Source organism: Micromys minutus (assembly GCF_963924665.1).
Source record: "Micromys minutus genome assembly, chromosome: 10".
Lineage (NCBI taxonomy): Eukaryota > Metazoa > Chordata > Mammalia > Rodentia > Muridae > Micromys > Micromys minutus.
The window spans coordinates 42,711,177-42,727,760 of NC_137979.1; the positions used below are offsets into that span (position 1 = coordinate 42,711,177).

The 16,584-nt window shown below is 41.5% G+C and overlaps 1 protein-coding gene across 1 annotated transcript in view; it reads left to right on the forward strand.

Moving 5' to 3' along the window:
- Positions 1–12,085, forward strand: part of ZNF652 (zinc finger protein 652) — a 43,791-nt gene extending 31,706 nt beyond the window's left edge. Inside the window, exons 3-6 of the mRNA XM_080923537.1 lie at positions 1,573–1,720; positions 2,034–2,149; positions 2,582–2,726; positions 10,921–12,085. Of these exons, the coding sequence (XP_080779663.1) occupies positions 1,573–1,720; positions 2,034–2,149; positions 2,582–2,726; positions 10,921–11,441 (930 nt within the window). The 3' untranslated portion in view covers positions 11,442–12,085. The remainder of the gene's footprint in view (positions 1–1,572; positions 1,721–2,033; positions 2,150–2,581; positions 2,727–10,920) is intronic.
- The last annotated feature ends 4,499 nt before the right edge of the window (positions 12,086–16,584 follow it).

Genomic DNA, 16,584 nt, shown 5'->3' on the forward strand with positions numbered 1-16,584 from the left:
TCTTATTACTCTCTCTATGACCTGCTTATTTTGTGGGCTTCCTCTCTCCCTCCCTCCCTTTCTTCTTCCCTTCTCCTCCTCCTCCTCCTCCTTCTCTCCTCTTTCTCTCCTCCATCTTCCCTCCTCCTTCTTTCTTCTTCTACTTGAATTTGCTTAAGTAACAGAAAACAACAGGTCTTTTTTAGTAAGCTTCTGTGCTTCTCCTAATCATAGTATGTTCACATTTGTACTTAGGTTGTGTGGGTTCTGCTGAATGAAAACCTTCCAGATTCCTAGGCTGGAGAGATAGTTCAGCACTGGCTGCTCTTGCAGAGGTCCTGAGTTTGGTGCCCAGTGCCCACATGGCAGCTCATAACCCTGTTCCAGGGATCTAACACCCTCTCTGACTTCCTTGGGAACCACGCACATACACAATATACATACATACGGCAGGCAAAACACCCAAGTACACAAAGAAGTATTAAAAACACAAAACCTTCCCATTCCTAAAGAATCTTGTGCTGTGTGTCCTTATACAGCTCCTGATAATCCTGATGATCTCATGATAAGAGAGAATTAATTCTTGCAGAAATGGTGGCTTACAGGAGTCATCTGACCTTTTCCAGGGCAGTGTCCAGCCAGGGGCTTGTCTCTTAGACCTTGGTTCTTGTCTTCTGCAGTGGCAGTGGCACTCAAGGGCTGTAGTGACTGAGTTCATTCCTCAGAGCCTAGCAGTTGTCCAGAATTTTCTGGTATTGTTTGGTTGATTTAGTCATACTTTATGCCTAATAGTCCAGGCTGTTAATGAGCCGTGATTTGGAGGATAAGCATTGTGACATAAGGAGGTCTGGAATTGGGGGTGGGTGGGTTGGGAAGATGGTCAGTGGTTTAAGAAATTACATTAGTTTCTGTCGGAGGGAAATGGCAACAGACTGAATTGAATTTAGGGAAAGTTAGTAAATCTTGAACATTTGTTACAGAATTTTTCAAAATGCTTTTTCTAAGGCACAGTGACATTTTTATACCCTTCAGGTCCATAATGTTTATATATCTTGTCTTTGGTTGTGCTAATTTCAAACTCATTTATGTTCTCTGGTAAATGCGTCTTTACTGCATGGCAGCCTGGGAAGGAGGCAGCTGTGCTTGCTGGTCTATGCCATAGCATGCCTGAAGGTTCTAGCAGGTGTGCCATTGCCTACTTACTCTTTCTGCACCTGAGATTGGAGCAGGAAAATGATTTGAGGTTGGCCTTAGTGGCTCATGAATACATAAATAACAACACATAAACACCAAGGTGGATGTTCTTTATCAGTAGAACTCGGGAGTGGTAATGGCAATTAGTGATTTGGTGCTGGTGGAACTTCTTGTCCTAGATTTTGCTGCTGTTTACTTGCTTCCAAGGGATCTGAAAGATGGGTTTGGGAAATAGAACATACACATGTTAGTGTTGGAAGATGGACTCCCTTCAGGAATCGTTCTTGTCAGGATTCTGGCTTTATGCCACGAATCTAAAGTAATCCATTTTATCTGCCAGGAGGTAGGATGGCCTCCTGAAGCTTTAATGAATAAAGTTTTTTTGTTTATCCTGCTCAGTGTGTTTCCTGTAACAAATCCTTCAAGAAACTCTGGTCCCTCCATGAACATATCAAGATTGTCCATGGATATGCAGAAAAAAAATTTGCCTGTGAGATTTGCGAGAAGAAGTTCTATACTATGGCTCACGTTCGGAAACACATGGTTGGTGAGTCTCTGCCCCTTTGTTCTTCACCTGTGGACTCCTGGAGTACTCTCTGCTCCACATTGGGCAAGATTTGTAGAGCCAACCTACTGCAATCGGTTTTAGCTTGTTGAGACTCCATACGTCTTGTCTTTAGTAAACATGACTAGGTTGGACAGTGTAGTGTTCCCTACCCAGAGTTCTTTTTGGTAATGCTGTTTGTTCTCTTTTTGGAGCATTACTGTCAACGGGAGAGGTAGAAATGAAGACAGCATGGTTTCCTCACCTTATGGTTTTGGTGGAATTATTTTGAGTTTAAATGCATTTTGTGTTACAGCACATACAAAAGACATGCCATTTACATGTGAGACCTGTGGGAAGTCTTTCAAGCGCAGTATGTCACTCAAGGTGCACTCCTTGCAACATTCTGGAGAGAAACCCTTCAGATGTGAGGTAAGGAACAAGCTATACCCAGGCCAGGTCTATCACTCTGGTTGTGTGGATGACACAGCAGGGAGATGGAGTGTGGAGTGTAAAGCACAAGGCTGCGCCACACTGGAGCTTCCAGCATGCCGGGTGTTTGGTGATCTCACTGCTGAGAAGAGAGATGGATGTCAGCACCCAGCTGAGTCTCTTAGGGTCACTTGAGCGCATTGTGCAGTAGCTGATCTTTCTTTCTCAGTGATCGAGTTGAGTATGAGCCAGTAATAATGACATGAGCGATTCTCCCTTGTGTTCATAACTCAGCTGCAGGAACATAGTGAATACAAACTGCCACCGTAAACAGGCTGTGTTTGAATATGAGAAGAACCCTATATGCTTCTGAGGTGGGCTGGAGTGATGCTGCTGTGCTTGCCAACCAACACTCTCCTCTGTCCACTGCAGAACTGCGATGAGAGGTTCCAGTATAAGTACCAGCTCCGCTCCCACATGAGCATCCACATCGGGCACAAACAGTTCATGTGCCAGTGGTGTGGCAAGGACTTCAACATGAAGCAGTACTTCGACGAGCACATGAAGACGCACACTGGTAAGGATTTCTTGGTGAAGGTTTAAATAGCCCCCATTGCTTGTTGGTAGCCATCTGCTGGTCTGTCTTTATACCCAACCATAAGTTTCCATCATTTTCCTGTTTTGTTTCGTCTTAAGATGAAGTCTTGCTGTGCAGCCCAGTCTGGTCTCAGACTCAGAGCAATCTTCCTGTCTTAATCTCCCAGGTGCTGCAGTCAAAGGTGTATCACTGTGACTGGTACACATTGCGTTGTAATCTCTCTTTAAGTAAGCCTTATAAATAATAAATGTATTGTAAATAATTATTGTAAATAAATTTTCTCTTGTATAACTATTTTTAAAAGAAGTATTTATGTGAATGCCTTTTGAGTTTTTGTATTTTGTTTTTTGGGACAGACTATCATTGAAGCATAGACTGCTTTGGAACTCATAGTAATCCTTCTGCCTTCTACTCCCATGTGCTAGGTTTATAGGTGTATGCTACCATGCCCAACTATAAATTAGTTAGTTAGTTTGTTTTGTCTTATTTCTGAGACATGGTATCTCTATAGACCAGGTTTTTGCCTTTTATCTACCTCTGGAGTGCTAGATTAAAGGCATTAAGGCCTTCTCAATATTCTTAGAGTTGATAGGATGTTTTTTAAATATTTATTTATTCATTATCTATAAGTACACTGTAGCTGTCTTCAGACACACCAGAAGAGGGCATCAGATCTTATTACAGATGGTTGTGAGCCACCATGTGGTTGCTGGGACTTGAACTCAGGTCCTCTGGAAGAGCAGTCAGTGCTCTTAACCGCTGAGCCATCTCTCTAGCTCAAGCTGATTGGATTTGAGTTCCAAAATGTACTACTACCTTTCATGAATACATCCATTAAATGGAATTAAATAAATTTTAACTATCTCTATGTAGAGATGTATGCTCTATAGCATTGATAAGATTCTTACAACCATTGAATTATCTAGCTTCTAGAGAACTGGCTAAAATATAACAGCTTCTTTTACTAACATACTGTCCACAGTGGACCTTGTCTACCAACTGGACTGTATCTGTGGCTCCAAAAAGTTTAGTTTATGGTTGTCCTAGTTATTATATAAAATTTTATGATCAATATTCTTTGGCCAATAGACAAGGAATGTTTCTTCCAAAAGAATATAATTAATTTACTTAGATTTTTTTTCTTCTTCATTATCAGAGTAACACATACTTATTAAAATACGTTAGAAGGGGCCAGCCAGAAATGGTGGCACAATACTTTAATCCCTACACTTGAGAGGCAGAGATCAGGTAGATCTCTGTGAGTTCAAGGCCAGCCTGCTCTATATAACCTGCTATGAAAATTAGAAACTAAGTAAAATTTCACCACAGAGAGCAATGAGATTTAATCAAATAATAACATTTTGGCTGATTTAACCTATTTTATTTTATTAAAGATTTCTTGTTTTTATTTTATGTGTATGAGTGTTTTTGCCTGCATGTATGTCTGTGCACTGTATGCCTGATTCTCTTGGAAGTCAGAAGAAGGTACCAGATCACCTGGAACTGGAATTAAACATATTTGTAAACTGCCATTTGATTTCTGTGAACTGAACCTGGATTCTCAGCAAGAACCAAGTGTTCTTAGCCACCAAGTTATCTCCAACCAAGATTTAATCTTATATATAAAAAATTCTTCCAAGGGCTAAGAGTATAGCCCAGCAGTACAGCATTGCCAAGCAAGTGCAGATCCCATAGCCAGCATCATAAGCAAAACAGTTCTTAATAGTGTTACAGGCGTGCACTACGCCTAGAATGTTCATGTGTTCCTTGTACGCTATTGAAGTCTGCTTTTACTTATTTAATTTTAGATTAATTAATTTTATGTGTAGAACTGGTTTGCTTGCATATCTGTATGTATACTATGTACATGTCTGGTGCCTTTGAAGAATAGTGAGTTCCCTGGGACTGGAGTTCCAAGTGGTTGTAAGCCACCATGTGGTACTAGGAATCAAACCCAGCTATCTTAACTACCCAAGTGCTCTTAACTACTGAGCATCGCAGCCCCCTCCCCTACAACATGATTTTTAACTTACTTATTTTAGGCGATGTAAAAGTTCTTGAAAGTTTGCTGTGATAGTAGCTATGGTTTATGTACAGATATACCAGGGATTATCTGATACTTGTTACATTTACCTCTTTAGCACAACCTTTTTAGCAGCCCTGTGAAGGGAAAGATGTTTTCTGTTTATTTAGCCACCTCCCTGTTGGATGTTTAAGTTGTTTCTGTTTCTAGTTTTTATTATAAATAATGCTGTAATAAATAACATTGTTAAGCCATCCACAGTTATTTACTCAGGGCAAAGCTCTGGAAATGGGGTTAATAATTAGGGCAAAGAGATGGGAACGTTTCTCACATCTGATGCATGTATTATAAAGTTACCCTCCTCGTTATACTTGCCTCGTGTCCATGAAAAGCCCCATTCTCCAGCCTAAAATCTAGGAAAGCCTTTCTGACTTGTGAGAAACAGTTTCATGTATTAATTTGCACTTTTAACTACTAAATAGGATTGAGTGTTTTTCATTTGTTTATTGAGTAGTGATTTTTTTAATTGCTTGTACCTTTTGTGTTCCTTCTTCTTACTGTTTACCGAAGGTCTTGATATATTAAATATATTAGACCTTGTTTAACACACATATTGAAATACCCCCATCCCCATTATTTTGCTGCTTTTCAGTATTGTTTGTAATATTAAAACTGGGGCTAGGCAATGGTGATACACATGCTTTAATCCTGGCACTTGGGAGGCAGAGGCAGGCAGATCTCTGAGTTCAAGCCTAGCCTGGTCTACAGAGTAATTTCCAGGATAGCCAGGGCTACATAGTCTCAAAACAAAAAAAAAAAGGAAAGCAGCTAACTGGCTGATAAGTTTGAACAAACCTTACTAGCAGAATTGTACAGCCTCCATTGGCCTCTAGTAAATACAAATGACTGTAGTCGTGACTGAGAGAGTAGAAGGTGAGAGAGCTGTGAAAGGAGAGAAAGGCTGAAGGAGATGACATTAGAGGTAGCAGTCTGTGTGGGTGGGGAGCATCCCTGTGTGGGAACTGGCATTGACTGAGTTATTTCTTTGCAGTTAAAGAAAAGTAAGGCAGACCTTACCTAGGGAAGCTGGCCACCCTCAGGCAGGGTTCCTAGTACAGTCTGAGCACAGGGTAAGTTCAAAGCAGAATGTTTGCTGATTGTCCTTATACCACATGCATAAGGACAAAAGAGGAACAAAGACCTGGTTTCTGCCCTGTAGAAGTCCATGGGCCCCAGAATGACAGCAGTGATAATACAGTGCCAGAGGTGGCCGCACGCTGAGTGCCTGTGTTCTGGGTGCTGCTCTAAACCCTAGCTTGTGTTTATTCCATAGTGACCTCTGTAGGGGTCTTATCTTTATTTTTCTGATGAAGAAACTGAGGCTAAAAGAGAAAATAATTTGCTCCAGGCAGCCTTACTCTCAACTGGACACTTGGTGATTCTGTTGTCAATTTAACATAGCAAGTCATAAAACAGGTGTGTAGGCCGTCATAGATGTGGTCAGCATCATCTCAGGGTCTGATTCTAGATTTGTTCACTGTGTTCAGCAGCTCGGGAGCAGAGGTTCTGATGTGTGCTACATGGTTCTGATGATATCAAATTGCTTGTTTATTATTTATGATTGGCAAGTAGTTTGGAAGGCTGAGTATTATTATTATTGTTATTGTTACTATTTAATATGTATGAATGTTTTGCCTGCATGTATGTCTGTGCATCATATGCTTGCCTGGTGAAGAAGCCAGAAGAGGGTGTTGGGTCCCCTGGGACTAGAGTTACAGCTGGTTGTGAGCCACTGTGTGGTTGCTGGAAATTGAACACAGGTCCTTTGGAAGAGCGCTCAGCGCTCTTAACCACTGAGCCATCTCTCAGATCAGCTTTGTTTGTTTGTTCCTATCCTAGGGACTGAACTTAGGTTTTGGCATGTACTAGTAAAGTTTTCTCCACAGAGATACATCTGCACCTAGGCTAGACTGTTAATGCCTTTGTCAACATTGTTTGCCTAAACTAAACTCTATATTAGAGGCTGAATTATGAGAAAATTGCCAGGGTAGAGAATTAGCAAAAGAAGGTAATATAACAGCCTAAGTGGTGATCACCATACTTCATTGAATCTAGGTTACCATCAATGTAAAATCAACTTATATGCTGCTAAGAAAATGTTGTAAATTAAACAATGATAAATTAGTTCAGTGGCCATTGAATATAAGGTAAATGACAGTTTTAGAGGCATTATGTGGGAAGAAATCCATGTCTTTAAGAAGATTTTAAAATTTATTTATAAATATTTATATAAAAAAAAAAAGCTGGAGAGGTGGCTCAGAAGTTAAGAGTGCTGGCTATTGTTTCAGAGGTCCTGAGTTCAATTCCCAGCAACCACATGGTGACTCACAACCATCTGTAATGGGATCTGATTTTCTCTTCTGGATATGTGTAAAGATAGATCACTTATGTACATATAAATAAATATTAAAAAACATGTAAACATCTACTAAGTCTGGGCATGGTGGTGCACACCTTTAATCTCTCAAAGTTGGGATGCAGAGGCAGGCGGATATCTATATGAGGGCAGTCTGGTCCACATAGTGAGTTCTAGAACAGCCTGAGCTACATAGAGAGAGACCCTGTCTCAGAAAACCAAAGAAGAGCCTACTGAATGAAGCTAATGTGGTAAGCAGATGGAGACAGCCCTCAGTGCCACAAAGCTTGCACTCAGGCTGGTGGAGGTACAGATAAGGGTCCACTGAAGTAAGAATGTCAGGATGTGTGAGGCAAGGAGTAGATGGTGTAATGCTGAAGAGCATTGTGAACAGAGACTACAGCATGAAGAGTCTTTTAAACCCAGTATGAAACCTTTGGCCTTAAGAAACAGTGAATAGGGTGTGATTTTATGTGGTGTGTGCCATACGTATTTCAAGAGTTTGCTTTGGCCCCAGTATAGACAGTGAGGGGATCCAGACAGAAGGCAAAGCCAGTTAGATGAATTAAGGGTTAGTTACAAAGCCTTTAGAACAGCGGTATTCAGGTAGAACACAGTAGAGGAGAGTGGTCTGATAGGTAGGAGAATTACTTTAACTTTCTTTTGTTAGTTTTGAGGTCTCTGAAACATTCAAATAGAAATATCCAAGAAGCATATTGAGAAAGGATTTAAAGCTCAAAAAGGAGATTGACCTGAGATGGACAGGTGGATTTATGATGCTGCCCAAGGGTAGTCATGCTGAATGGGCAGGAATGCTTGGGTTTGCAGGACAGACCGCTCTTTCCTTTGCACAGTGCAGAAAGACAACCATCCAAGTCCTTTCTTCTATTTTCCCTGCAGATTTTTTTTTTCATTTACAATGTCCTTTTCTAGGCTTTACAGTACTGCTTCTCAGATCTGGGTCAGCTTTGTCCATTAGAGAGATCTCTGGATAAGTTAATGTATATGCTCTTCCGGTTATCTTGTAGCTTTAGCTCCTGTGTCTTCTAGCTCACATTTCCTAGCTCTTCTTTAAAGCAGAGCAAGGTCCAGTGATTGACTTCAAATGTCATGTTTATTTTATCCTAAGCTTCAGAGTAGCCTGAACATTAACCATTAAGCACAATTAGGCAACGGGGCCAACTAAGTAGTGAGTCAGAGGTAGGCAGGTGATTGGTGGGTTTATGTCAAGGAAGGCATGGGAAAAAATTAAGAAGTAAAAGATCACTAATACAGTACGATTTTTGCTTGAACCATTAGATTCATTATTATTTCTAATTCCTTTGGGGCCCCCATGGAGTTGCATGGCCCAGGAGATTTTAAATGGACATGATCAAAGGTCTGGAAAGTCAAACTGTTTTGTTGAGTGACATTCAGTAGATGCTGCTTGTGAGTGAAGTGTGTGTATGGTCAGTGAGTCAGGCTCAGAGGCTCTCACTGGACTAGTGGGTCAGAGACTAGAGTCCTTGGGCTGCTTCCATGTGGCTGCTGCAGATGAAGACACTGGCTTTGATAGAAAGGACAGGAATTCAGGGCTTAAGAAGTTAGCAAAACAGCTGTGTTTTAAAATATTTTACTAGGGAATCCTGCTTTCCAGAACTCAGGAGGCTAAGACAAGAGGATTTTGGTGAGTTTGAGGCTAGCACAGATTGCATACAGATTACCAGGCCAGCCTGTCTGGGGGGAAAAAAAGCATTTTATTGAATAAGGAAGTCATGTTTATTTCAGCAAAAACAGAAGTATAGGCAAGTATTAAAAGTAAGGATGGGACCTGGAGAGAAAGTTCAGTGTTAAGAGCACTTGATGCACTTTCAGAAAGCCTGGGTTCCGTTCTCAGCACCCATATTTTGTCTCACAACCATTTGTAACTGCAGTCTAGAGAATCTGGTACCATCTTCTGACCTCTGTGGATACCAGGCATGTATGTAGACTGTACAAACAGGCAAAACACTCACACACACAAGAACTAGTAATAAAAAAAAAAAGGCTGAGTATAGTGGTATATACCTTTAATCACAGCACTTGGAACTCAGAGGCAAGTGAATCACTGTGAATTTCAGGCAAACTTGGAGTTGTAGTCCAGCCAGGACTACATTGTGAGATGCTGTCATGAGAGAGAGGGGGGTGGGGTGGGGACAGATCATCTGCAATCCTATTACCTAGAAGTAATCTTAGCAATACAATGTATTTTTTTCCATACTTTTTGTGCACATCTTACATCAGAGTGGATAATGCTATGCACATACTTTCATAACATGCTTGTTTTACTTTACTTTACTAATAGATTATAGATGTCTTTACATAGATTGTATGTTAATAGTTATATTTCTGTACTATATATAGTTGTTTCAAGTGGCATTTCTCTCAGATGGATACAACCAAAACCACTTAGCATACAGACTGAAAGGTTTGTTTGTTTGAGCAGTTGATTACAAAGATTCATTTAGGGTTTGGGATGAACTTGTACCATGGAGCATTTATGGTGGTCAGAGAACAGCTTTTGAGGTCAATTCTCTCCTACTATGGAGATCAAACCCAGGTTCTCAGGCTAGGCAGCAAGTGCCTTTACCCACTTCTTACTGGCTATATTTGAGATTTTTAAGATAATTAAAGAAAAACTGAGCATGGTGACACAAGCCTGTAATACCAGCATTTGGGAGGCAGAGGCATGAGAATTAAGTTCAGCGTCATCCTTCGGTACATAGGAAGGACATTTAAGGTGCACTTTTGGGATGCATGAGACCCTGTCTCTAAAGGGATGGGGATGATTAGAGGAACAAGGTGCTTGTGGTTTGCACCTGTAATCCCAACACTCTGGAAGCTGAGGTAAGAGATCTTCAGATAATGACATAATGAAACCTTGTAACAAAATAAAATAAAATGGGACAAAGAAAAGATAGGAAGAGATAGATTTAAAGGAGACAAGCTAGGCTCAGAAGTCAACCAGAAAGATGAGCATCAGTCACAGGAAGGAAAAGTCCTTCAGCAAGGGGTAGAGGTTTCCCTCTGACTCTTGAGGAATTGTGGGCAGGTAGGGTAGGGTTCTGGATTCTGTGGAAGGAAGCAATAGGATATCCACTTTCTTCTAGAATAAGAAACAGATCCAGTGGTGTGGGTAAAGAGTTATTTGCTCCTGGTTATGGAAGTTACAGAAAAAGAAATGGAGGAAGATGGATTCCTTCATGCATGTAGAGGTGCACCCATGGGTAGGAAGTGTTGTGGGCTCTATGTCAGCAGAACAGACTCTGGGAGCTGGGCTTGAGCATTTCTAACTTTGACTGTGCCTAGCAGATCACCTTGGGCACAATATCCCTCAGGCAATAGGGATAGTGTACTCCCTCACACAGTTGCAGTGAGATTGGAGCAGAGCAGGTTCCCTGAGTAAGTTAATACAGAGTCTAGAGAGAGTGCCTGTTGCAAGGGAAAAGGGTGGAGGCTGAAGTCACAGTGAACTGGAACAAGAAGTGAAATCTCAGAGACAAGGTGCCCATGGCCATGCCACACCTACAACAGTCACACTACCTCTGATCCCTCCTATTTCCCTGCCAGCATGGTAGCTTATAAGTTACATTTGTGCCTACTACAACATGTTATGTCTCAGTTTGGGAGACAAAATGCTGTAGGGAGAGCATGAGTGGTGGGTGCTCGTCTTTACACCTGGAACACCAACCCTGTTTTGTCTGTGCTCATCTCAGGAGAGAAACCTTTTATCTGTGAAATCTGTGGCAAAAGCTTCACCAGTCGACCCAACATGAAGAGGCACCGTAGAACTCACACAGGCGAGAAGCCCTACCCCTGTGATGTGTGTGGTCAGCGGTTCCGCTTTTCCAACATGCTGAAGGCCCACAAGGAGAAGTGCTTCCGAGTGACCAGCCCAGTGAATGTGCCACCAGCTGTCCAGATCCCACTGGCCTCAGCTCCTGCGGCTCCCGCTCCAGCTGTGGCCAACACTCCCACGAGCCCAGCCCCAGCAGTCAGTATGAACCCTGTGGGTGGCTCACTGCCCTCAAGACCTGTCCCACACCCTTTCTCGCACCTGCACATCCACACGCATCCACACCATGCGCACCACCTTCCCATCCCTCCTGTGCCTCACCTGCCCCCACCTCCAGCTCTCTTCAAGAGTGAGCCCCTAAACCACAGAAGCCAGAGCGAGGACACCTTTCTGAGGCATCTGGCAGAGAAGAACAGCGCAGCCCAGGCCCAACATCATTAGCACCAGCCAGTGTCGTCCCCATGGTGAGTTGGCAGAAGGGTGCAGCTGTATTCTCTGGGGTCTTCCTGTCTCCACAGTCTCCTTCAGGGCCTTCGCCATTGTCCTGATGAACCGTAAGACTGACACGAGGGAGTGAAGAAGAAGACCGCCCTAGAAACCAGGGGAACCACCGAACTAAAGCCCAATTTGCTTGCATTTTCTGATGACTTTTATAAATTTCAGATACTGTGACTATGGGATTTTATAATTTCATATCAGCGGATGAGGTATGCTTGCTTTTATATCCCGGTCTTCTCCTCAAAGAGGGGACGGGCCTGGTTTCCTTTATACTAATCGGGAAGGCTGTGAGATTAATCCAGAGCATTAACTGTATCACTGTGTATTGTAATGAATTCTTTTCAGCTTTTGGTGCTGGCTGCAGAGTTGAGCTGGCCGCGTTTCACACAATATCAAGCATTATAGAGAAGATGGGAATTTTCTTCTTTGTGTAGCTCTTTTAACACACTCTTTATTTTACTACAGAAATTATTTTAGAGTTTTTGTATAGACTTTAGTAGTCTGTTTCTAAAATGAGATGTATTTCAATAAGCTGTGTAATTTTTTCAGTGTAGCTAAACCCATGTTGTAAAATAGATAAATTTTTATAATCATCAAAATGTGATTCTTAAAGATGCATATTATAACTTCTATTTCAAATGTATTCTTACATCCGTACAACTCAAAGGTGCTTCTGAGACTGGATGTATCTGAGTGGGTCACCAGACCAGGTACAAAAGCAAGGTTCAGTACAAAGTTAGTCCTCAGTGAATTGGAAGTCTCTGCTGGGTATTCAGTCCATTGGGCTCACTGACACAGCTAACGTTGGTGTCCCTTTGAGCTACTCTGTGGATTCAGTGGGGTGGTGAAAGGAAATGGGGGTCACCCAAAGTTAGCTGGGTTTGCAAATGTGAATGGCATTTGTGAATACCCTCTAGAGGAAGTGGCAGAGGTCATTTCCTTTGATCACATGTTTCTCGCTTTTCTTAGGAACTTGTGCTCCGCTGTTAGGGGAAGATGAATTGGAATCTCTTACTTTGAGGTTCCTGTGTTTTCCAAGAGTTATTAGAAGAAGCTGATATGGTGAACTGAAATCACAAATGTAATTGCTGATAGTGACTGAGAAATGTGGATGAGAAAACAAGCTGGCTTTTGAGTTTTAAAATGTCTGCAGTCTCTAAAATGTGGATGTCTGGTATCTGCCATTAAAACTGTAGTGAGAGGAAACGCTCAGTACTGCTGCCTGCCCTCTGCAGAGAAGGGAGCCTGCAGCATCGTAGGTAAGGAAGGAACAATGCTCTTGCCTCTCTAGCAACAGCTTACTCAGTCAAGATTTGGGGAACTTCCACAGCATGTGGTCACCCTGGATTATACGGAAGGCCAAGGAGAAGGGCCAACATGGTGGTTCCAGTCACCTGATGCGTGTGCACAGTTACATGTTCTATGCTCTTCTCAGAGGCTGCGTTCCAAGAGTGGCCCCTGCCTTCCACCTCTCTCCTCCTCCTCTCTCTGTCCTCAGGTTCTTAAATCAGAACTGTAGCCTTTATTTATTCAGCTGTGAGAGTAAATGTGCAGATATGCCTCACGCACTTTTTTTCTGGCTACTTAACTCTGCAGTGGGGACACATGGACTCTGGACTGAGGTTAGGTTCCTGCTTTTAAGTATCACACTATAAATTATGTTTTTTTGGTTTACTATTTCTAGATTTACTTCAGTTTTGCCCTTGTCTTCTGTAAACATAGGAAAAATTGTGTGCCGAGTCAGGAAAGTATCTCAGGACACACTTTCCCTGCAGTTTCTAGCTATGGATGTTAATGAATGGTATTTTTAATATTTGCATACATTCTTGGAGCCCTCTCATTCCCAAGGCAAACAAGGAAACAGATTCCTTTTCTGAATGTCGTGACTTAGAAGTCACCCCTCCCCTCATTTACCTCCACAGTCTCCTTTGCATCCTGTGGGAAATCTGCAAATCCACACTTTCATGTTGGCATATCAATATTTCATGGTTAAGCCTATAATATTAAAATATTTTTTATCACAAAAGGTATAAATTGTAGCTAAGTTAATTGGTTATACCTTATTTTGTACTACATGATTTTAGAATATGAGGCAGAGATTCTGAATTCTAGGCTTGAGGCTGTTGAATTAAAACCGTTCTATGCTTATACTATGAATACTCATTGAAAAATTCAGGTAGTCAGTTCTGACTTCTTTATTCAAATGACTATAGCCATAAGAAACTGTCCTCTGCATAGGAAACCCAATAGCAAGTCAGTAAGCATCACCATCTTTAACAGAATCAGAAAAAAAGAATTTAAAACAATGACTTAACCCTACCACACTATGTCATTCTTACTGAAATGTGGAACAATGTAGAAATGCTAGGGTTTTTTGTTTGTTTGTTTTTTGTTTTTTTCTGGATAAGTATATCTTCCCTGACTCAAGAAGCCTGCTCTAAAATACGACTCTCAAAAGTGTCCTGTGTGAATAATGGGCATATGCATGAGGTCCATCACAGAAATGCTGAGTCAGAACCCACAGGCTCGCGCCCTCACCGTGCAGGTACATCAGCTTTACTGTGCTGAAGACTCAAGCTCAGGGTTGACCACGTGCTTGGGGTCTGTTAACTACTACGGTAAAAGCTGCAGTGTGTGCTGTGCTTCCCCACAAGCGCTGTGGTGTCCCATGAGTCCTGCAGAACCTGTTTGTTATGTTCTTGTTACCTGTCCATGGAGAAAGACCTGTGGAAGGTTTGAGTTCTGGGCCCGTATCTGTACTGTTGTCTTGTAAACACATCACCACATTTCAGAATAGCAAATTTTAAATCAAGACTTCCTCATTACACCATTTTGTACTATCTTCAAAGGCTTTTGTTGTTGCACGGATTGCATACTTACTTATATGTAGACCAGGCTAGCCTTGGATTGACAGCTTGAGTGCTGGGTCTAAAGGAGAGAGAGCCATGACCAGCCCACCCAGAACTTTGTTGTTGGAGCTCTTGTTTTATTTTTCAGTGTTTTTGGTTTGTTGTTCTTGTTGTTTTTGTGTTGGCATTACAGTTTTGGAGGTTGAGTCATGCATCTTTTGTTTTCTTCTCATAGATTTATCATTTGGATACAAACTTTTTTAGCCTAATGAAAAGCGGGTTGCTCTCAGATCGAGCCAGGCTCCTACTGGATTAGATTTTAAAACTGAATGAAAAGAAGATGAACTGTTGAAAGGCACGTGGCTTCGTTTTTGTTTTTGTATATTATTTTGACTTGATTCTTATTTTTAGCAAATGGGGAAGTCTCCACATAAAACTTTAATAAAGTTCAAAGAAACCTTTAGAAATCATTTCCAGGTACTGTCCTTCAGCACGGACCTTTCCAGAGTTGTCCAGTCTGAGAATCTCCTCTGTTGACAGTATCTTTCTGAGCTACCCCCCACACATATACCCCAACCCACACCCCCACTTCTACCACTGCTAACCAGAGGCAAAATTTTTGAAGTTTTGAAATTTTAAGTTCTTGAAAATCTTTTTCAGTTTTAATGTTGTTGAGTGGGTATGTGTTTAGTTTCATTTTATTTCCCTGGAAGATTTAAATTTTGAGACTATGAGGCAGAGAACTCCACTGCAGAGGTGTGTGTGTGTGTGAGAGAGAGAGAGAGAGAGAGTGTGTGTGTGTGTGTGTGTGTGTGATACATATATGTAGCCTCTTTTAGAGATTTTGGTTAGGAAAACACAGTATGGTAGGTGAGCTTTTGTATTTAAAGAGAGAAAAACTAAAACTTTCATTAAAAGAACCCCTGTTTTAGTTAAAGGAATCCCTCTCTTTAAGCTACTGTATGAAAAAATGCCACTTTTGTTACTTTGATGGTCCACATGATAGAGATTTGATACTGCTCTGAATGTGGAGCACATCATAAAAAGAGAGGATATGTTAGATCTCACCATTTTATCAACTTAAAACAAATCAGCTGATTCTTCAAATTTTAAAGCTGAGCAAAGAATTATTAGGTTTTAAGTTTTTTCTTTACATAAACCAAGTTAGGAAATTTACTAGGAATTCTCTCTCTCCATTTTTCCTTTTCAGGAATTAAAGATCATAAGCCATTAGAAATAGTGGCATCGTTACGCAATAACAACAACTCACTAGCTAATCTGATTCTGTCATCTGTAGCATCCTTGAGAAGCAATGCTGACCTTTCAACCCGGAACTACCTCGATAAAGCAGCCCAGAGATCCTCGATACACTTTCTATGGAAGCCATAAAAGTCATCAGTGTCCACCTTCACAGTTGAATACTTTTATACTCCCTAGACCTTTTATAGACTTATATCAAACCTTTCCCTCTTAGAGGACAGCTTTTCCAAGACTCCAAGGAAAGTCAAATTCCTCAAATGTTCCAACCTTGACGCTCTAGCTTTAGTAAATTTGTTTAAAGAACCAGATGCCATATCATTCAAAAAAAGTACACGTTTAATTCAGAACTGCTGTGCAGACCTACATATTCTGAAACAAACTCCTTTTGTTGTTGTTGTTGTTGTCCCCTTAGTAGACGGTGTATTGTTATAAAGTGGGTCTCTCTTCACCCTGTTAACTCAGGGCTCCTGGTTGATGTGTGTGTGAGGACAGTGTTCCTATGTTGTTTCTGTTACTGTAGCACAGAGACATACCTTTCCATCTGATCCCCTACCGTCATGTGCAGCTTTAGTCTCAACCACTCTATCGAGTGCCTTCAAAAAGCCCAAGTCCTGGAACCTCTGTCCCAGTCTGAATCCTACCTCTGATTGCTTCTTTCTCCATGAGTATTGGAATTCACCCTATTCCAAAGGGCTTATCTACAAACTTGCTAAAACCTGGCTGAGGATTGTGAACAGACACATTTGTGTGTTGTTGCCCCTATCACTCACTCCTGGATCAACTTTGTAGCCTCTTTAGATCATACCCCCCCCCAGTCCCCCACAATTCCTCTGGACTAGAGCCATCCCTCCTTCACCTTCTAGTCTTTCACCACAGACTGGCTGTTCCTTTAAAAAATCAAAGGTCACACAGTGAGTCTCTGGGCCATCCTTTTCTCATCTGATGTCTTCCTGAGACCTATCCTTCAAATTAAAGGA